The sequence below is a fragment of the Protobothrops mucrosquamatus genome, unplaced genomic scaffold (assembly GCF_001527695.2).
Source record: "Protobothrops mucrosquamatus isolate PMUCROS unplaced genomic scaffold, P.Mucros_1.0 scaffold1685, whole genome shotgun sequence".
NCBI lineage: Eukaryota > Metazoa > Chordata > Lepidosauria > Squamata > Viperidae > Protobothrops > Protobothrops mucrosquamatus.
Genome location: NW_015387839.1, coordinates 120,397 through 126,522, shown reverse-complemented (window position 1 = coordinate 126,522; position 6,126 = coordinate 120,397). Strand labels below are relative to the sequence as shown.

General features: G+C 43.8%; 2 protein-coding genes across 3 annotated transcripts in view; one reads left to right on the top strand and one right to left on the bottom strand.

Annotated features, from left to right (window-relative positions):
• Positions 1 to 837: 837 nt before the first annotated feature.
• Positions 838 to 2,682, bottom strand: IMP3 (IMP U3 small nucleolar ribonucleoprotein 3). 2 transcript variants are annotated; one of them, XM_015822816.1, is made up of 2 exons: positions 2,657 to 2,682; positions 838 to 2,222 (listed from the first exon to the last, which is right to left on the bottom strand). In XM_015822816.1, exon 2 carries the CDS (start codon positions 2,202 to 2,204, stop codon positions 1,641 to 1,643), a length of 564 nt encoding a protein of 187 aa, XP_015678302.1. In that variant the 5' UTR covers positions 2,205 to 2,222; positions 2,657 to 2,682; the 3' UTR covers positions 838 to 1,640. The 2 variants fall into 2 exon arrangements, with proteins under 2 accessions (XP_015678302.1, XP_015678301.1); XM_015822815.1 differs by lacking the exon at positions 2,657 to 2,682 and adding an exon at positions 2,334 to 2,420.
• Positions 2,683 to 3,787: 1,105 nt separating this feature from the next.
• The window catches only part of DLGAP5 (DLG associated protein 5), a 29,819-nt gene continuing 27,480 nt past the window's right edge, over positions 3,788 to 6,126 (top strand). Inside the window, exon 1 of the mRNA XM_015822819.2 lies at positions 3,788 to 3,807. The gene's annotated coding sequence lies outside the window, so the exon portion shown is untranslated. The remainder of the gene's footprint in view (positions 3,808 to 6,126) is intronic.

Genomic DNA, 6,126 nt, shown 5'->3' with positions numbered 1-6,126 from the left:
GACCCCAAATGGGGTCCCGACCCACAGGTTGAGAACCACTGCTCTAGGACATGGGTCTCCAACTTCTGGGCCTGGCCCACTACCGGGCCATAGCCAGTTCAGAACCGGGCCACGTGAATGTGAGTGCGCACATACATGCGCAGGTCCACTTGTGAGTTGTGGGAGCTCGTGCTCATCTGCAAAGCTCCATTTATGTGAATGGCGACCACTTGCACAGAACCATCCCCTCTCCCATTCAGAACTGCACTGCACAAGCAGCGGGTGAGTGCATGTGCATGCGCAGCTCGTTATACAAGTGGCGGGCATTCACATGCAAAACTCCACTTGCGCAACGGTGAATGCTCGTGTGCAAAGCTCCATTGTGCACGTGCTCGCTTCTTCTCCCCCAGCCAGAAAGGTTGGGGACCACTGCTCTAGGACAAAAGTTCTCATTATTGTCAACTGCATCTCAGTAATTACAGGTAATATGCAGAGAACAAAGAATTTTGTTCACTGAATAGTGCTCTACTGACTTGAAGTTGCTATGACCAGGAGTTGAAATTGAAGGACAAATTAAGCACAGTGGTCTTGGCAGTAACTTCTCAAGCATTCATTTGCTTTCGTAATGGTTTTTTTTTATGAAAATGCAAATAAGTCAATTATAGAAAGTGAACAGTTTTCGGCATGTATATGCGAGAATTCAACTTTTAAATTCACCATTTAACAACCAAAGGCTCAATCTATGTGTTAATTTCATCAGTTAGCTTTGCTACCAATAATAATAGGTTCATGTAAATCCTGAGCCTTATGTTATTGCTCTACCAGTATCATAGGTAGCTAAAGCTTCACAGTCCTTTAGTTCCAATCTGCAGTTTATTACAGGATTTAATAAGCACATTTGTTTTAAACTGCAGAAAGCTGGGAGTAAATTTTAAGAGATTTTACAGATGACACAAAAATTTTAAGTATCTTTACGCTCCAAAACTGAAATCAAAATTAATGTTTTGAGGTATTATACAATATAACTATAATTAGAGTAAATTTCTTTCCATTATTGTAGATGCTATGGATAGCATAAAGACGTACAGTCAATAACCAGTTCAAAATCTTAAGTTCCAGCCAATAGTTTAACATTGGCATAACAGCTTGTACATTAATAGAGAACATGTTACTATAGAAACAAACAGAACATAAGCTTGCTGAGATGCCAAGAAAAAATAAATCTTAAAATGACTGCATAGATTTGTTGTAGGCAGCCATCCAAGTTGTGATCAAAAGGGAATAATAAAGTCTGTTTTAATTAAAGCATTCTAGAAGAAACAAGATTTGATACTATCTTCTAGAAAGAGGTCAGATGCAATCCAGTTAATCTTCACCGTCATCCAAAATGAAGTCAATAAAAAGGAACACACAGGATGTTTTGCAAGATGCCCATATGAGATTGTTGTCCCCCACTTCTTTCTGACAGACAACCTAACCATGCAGTGATAAAAATGGCACCTGATCACAAATGAATGTGTTTGGTTTACAGTCTGTGTACAACTATACTCTGTATACACAACTAAGCAAGCAAAACAAATAAAAGACATCTCCTGAAGCTGAGTTTAACTGAGTTATTTAAGGTGTAATCACCCAAATGCATAACCAAAGAAAGGTTGTTCTTAACAAACTAGATCAAAATCATCCCGTTCCTGATTGTAGTTGAGTACATGTTGTCGGATGCGAGAGGAATCAGTCCAGGTAATAAAGTCCTCCATGGCCCTGGTCACCAAGAATGCAGGGTCTGTTACAACTTCTGGTCCCACCCGGATATGTCCTTGCTCCACAAAGGTAACAGCAGATTTCAAGTTTTGCGCCATACGGAGCTTTATGAGCAGACAAGGCAAACGGCGACGGCAGAAGGAAGAGGCCGAGACTCGATCACACTGCTCAAGAGAGCTCTTAGAGGGTACCACACCCATGGCATAAAGCTTCTCCAGAAGAGCAGCAGTGCTCCTAGCACGGAAACCCGCTGATTCTGGTACATCACCCAGGTCTCTGATTCGGCGTGCTAGGTCCCGAACAGCCCGACTAAGCTGATTGTAGCGAGTGTAATCTTCCCTCCGCTGTATACGGTAACGACGAAGCACACGCAGCTCAGCTAGATTGCCTGATGCAGCTTCCCAGTTCACCAGGTCTAGCTTCTTGAGAAGCTTCTGCTCATGAAATTTCAGTTTGCGCACCATGCTCTTCTCTTTGATTGCCTCAAGGGGAGAAACATATTTAACTTATTTTTTACACCAAGATGCCTTTAAAAGACCAAAATGTTCTCAGTTCAGTATCATAAACATGTTAAAAAAAATAAATGAAAATACCTGCTGCTCACAAGAAGCAGGTTTCTCCCAATGCAGCTGACAGTTTATAACGACGCACCAGAACCTCATGAAAAAGTTCCATTTTTTAACCTACAGATCACAATTTAAGAGATTTTATATAGGCAAGAAGGGATAGGATAAGTTACGTGCACCACGTCTTGAGGAGATTCTGAAGCACAGTTGAGCACGGAATATTTAACACACTTCTTTCAGATTGGGTTCCTTTACTTCCGAGTTGATATGCATAGGGTGCATTGCCCCCCCTTCCCCTCCCCGGCTTTGGATATCTAAAAAGCGACATCTGCTTATCAAATTCTACTTACCGGCTAGTTACGCCTTCAATATGAAATAAAAAAAACCCCGACACGTAAAAATCCCGAACTTGCAATACAGCGCGTGCCCGGAATGTAACACGAATTCCCACGCGGGAGAAGGAAGCAGCACGGCTTCCTTTTCCGGTCCCGGAACACCAGACAAGCCCCGGGATTTTTGAGCATAGACTTATGAAACACGACGGGATTCACACCGGTCACTTCCGGGTTGGCTTGGGATGTCCTTAGCCGCTATAACAAACAAGTGGAAAGTGGGGCAAGAAAAGGCTTAAAGAACTTTTATTGCAGTATATTAAAATCATTATTCATCGCTTAGAATCTGTTCTGAGGAAGCAATTGGGAGATGGGTAATTATTTTGTTAAGTTTACTAAACGTTCTAATCGTTAACTAGCTTCGAGGGGCAAACAATAAGTAAACATGATCAAAACAAGAAAAAATACCCGTTACATAATAAAACATTCCTATGACGAGGACTCATAAAGCCCTTACCCTTATCCTAATAGTAATCGAATAGAATTGAAACCAAGGGGCTGGACAGTGTTTTTCCAGCAGTCAGAATGACCCCAAATGTTAATTCTCAAGAGAAGAGTTTAGGTAGGAAATGAAAAAAAAAACAAAACCCTGCCGGAGGTCTGACAATTAAAACAGTGCTCCCCAATTAAGGAAGGGGGAAATTGATGGGCTGCAACTTTTCCACAATACTTACTACCCCTCCCTCTGCTTGTGTAGTTTAGGATCGTACTGTCAGATATGAACACAAATATCGTAACGTTTCCCGCCTTCACTTTCTTTACGCCCAACTGCTCCGAGAAAAAAAAAAGAAATATATAACCGGTGGAGCGGCAACAATCGAGATATGAAATCTTCGAACCAATCCGGGCTCGGCGGGGGGCTGGACTTTTTATTAGGGCACCAATAAAAGCCCCGCACCATCTTCCAATTACATCTTTCCGATGGTAGACGGACTGACGTCAGAGAATAAGAATATAACCAATGAAAACGCAGTATTGTTGTCTCAACGACCAATTACAAACGGCAACAAAAATTTGAATCGGGGCTCTTACCGAGCCTGCTGGATTGATCAGCAGTTCAAACTCGCGCGTGGATCTAGCTGGGTGCGGACGTTGTGTGTGGCCGTGAGGTATGGCGATGTTCCTCAGGGACGACTCAGAAATGGATGCGGGCTGGGGTTACGTGGTTGGGGCAATGGTGGGTCGTGGGAATGGACTTTGGAATCGGGGCGGATGAAGACCAGGTCTGTATGTATTTCGAAGCAGACATTTGGTCTGGTACTTTGAACAGAACAGAATGACAGAGTTGAAAGGGACCTTGGAGGTCTTCTAGTCCGACCCTCTGCTCAGGCAGGAGACCCTGTACTATTTCAGACAATAATCGTCCACTTAGTCTCGTCTTAAAAAACTCCAGTGATGGAGCACGCATAACTTCTGAAGGCAGGCCGTTCCAATGGTTGATTGTTCTCGCTGTTAGGAATTTTTTCTTTATTTCTAGTTTGGTTCTCTCCTTGCTTAGTGTCCACCCTTTGTTTCTTGTCTTGTCTTCTAGTGCTTTAGAAAATAGGTTGATCCCCTCATCTTTGTGGCAGCCGCTCAAATATTGGAACACTATTATCATGTCACCCTTAGTCCTTTTTTTCAGTAAACTAGATCTACCCAGTTCCTGCAACTGTTCTTCATATGTTTTAGCCTCCAGGCCCTTAATCATCTTCGTTGCTCTTCTCTATCCTTTTTTAAGGCATCAAGCTAGAAACCCAGAGACAGTGAGTTCTAGTACTGCCTTAGACCTGAAAGTTAGCTGAGTTACTTTGAGCCAGTCACTCCCTCAACCCAATCCATCTCACAGGGTTGTTATTGTGGGGGAAATAGTATTGATACTGATTTGTTGTCTGGAGGTACTTATACAAAATAATAGCAGGATAAAAATAATTTCAAACTCTGGCTGAAATAGGTATTGATTAAGAATCACCTTGTAGCAAGATGGGCCACAAACATTTATAAAATTAAAAAATAGCCAACATTGATGCCTCTTTGTTGCTATTTTGTTACCATAAAGCATAAATAAAGAATTAAACCTTATCAACCCTGTGAAGCTGGGCTGTTCAGCTTCTATGAAGACAATTACAAAGCATGTTAGTGGTATAAGAAACCAGAACAATATCATTGTAGTTTAAAACTTATGAGCCAGAGCCACCCGTGTCCTCCAGATATGTTGCACTGGGACTCCATCACCCCATTTGTGGTGGTCTTGGTTATGCCAGTTGGAAATGCTGGGATTGCACTACAATATATTCTGTAATGACTGCCTTTGTTTTAGCCCAGTGATGGCGAACCTTTTAGAGACCGAGTGCCCAAAAACTGGTCCCGCCCCTGCTCTGCCCCCACAGGACCACTCACCACCTCCAGGGCCCGCCACAGATCGCCCAGGCAGCCCAGCAGCACTATGGTGGTCACGCCTCTGCCCGCGCCCCGCAACATCAATTGTGCATGATGGGGCATGAGGGCAGAGTTTTGTCTACGCTGCCTGGCTGCCATGTCCTTGACTGCGCTGCTCCGTGTGGGCCACGCTCGGGGGTGACTCTCCTTCAGGGGGGCTGCTGGAGAGGAGGGTGTCATGGGGGAAGGTAAGGCTGGGGCAACGGCACATGTGCCCACAGAGAGAGCTCCGAGTGCCGCCTCTGGCATCCGTGCCATAGGTTCGCCACCACTGTTTTAGCCTTTCACAAATATGAGGAAGAAAATCCAATCTCTCCCAAAACTAGTGGAAGGGCTTCAGGAAGTAGAGTAAATGCCATTCTACTGGGGAAGTAATATATTAACACCGTTGGTATTGAGCTGAAAAGTAGGGATTTGTTACGGAATTGGATATGCTACATCTCAGGTCCCATCTTCCCCAAGGGCTGCTGTAATTTATTTCCTGCCATTAATGGAAAGATTCCTTGAAACCCAATACAGCAGCATAGAAAAAGACATTAATTTGCCAGTAGATCTTTAATTCCCAGCTATACTAAGAGAGGTAGAATTGCTCTATTTACAGACTATAAGGAAAATCCAGGATTGAAGGCAGCTTCTCACTGAACATAAGTTGCTGTAGTTCACTTTTGGTGGGAACTATTGCTCTTCTCCTTTGCTCTGAGAGACAAGTTGCTTAGCTAGATAAGCTGTAGTTCCAGTTCAGCCTTTCAGGGAGGAGTAGCATGTCGTGCCCTTTTTAGGGCAGCTCGTACACCTTTGGTCCCCACCTGATACTCAGCTCTCACCTGTGGCTCCTAGTAGCTGTAACATGCGCAGCGGCCACACCCCGGACAACAGCTTCGACAGGCTGGCCAAACCAGGTCGAGAGTAGCCGTTGTGTCTTTGACATTCGGTGAGCAAAGGATTTGTCTATCCCGAGCATGTGAAGACAGACTCTGGCGGATTGAGCGGATGAGACCTATTAAAATAGG

Excerpts from the sequence above, each read along its gene's own strand:
- IMP3 (XM_015822815.1), bottom strand. The coding sequence starts at position 2,402 with ATGAGGTTCTGGTGCGTCGTTATAAACTGTCAGCTGCATTGGGAGAAA. Across the intron at positions 2,223-2,333 it reads CTGCTTCTTGTGAGCAGCAG|GCAATCAAAGAGAAGAGCAT; the intron begins GTATTTTCATTT and ends TCTCCCCTTGAG.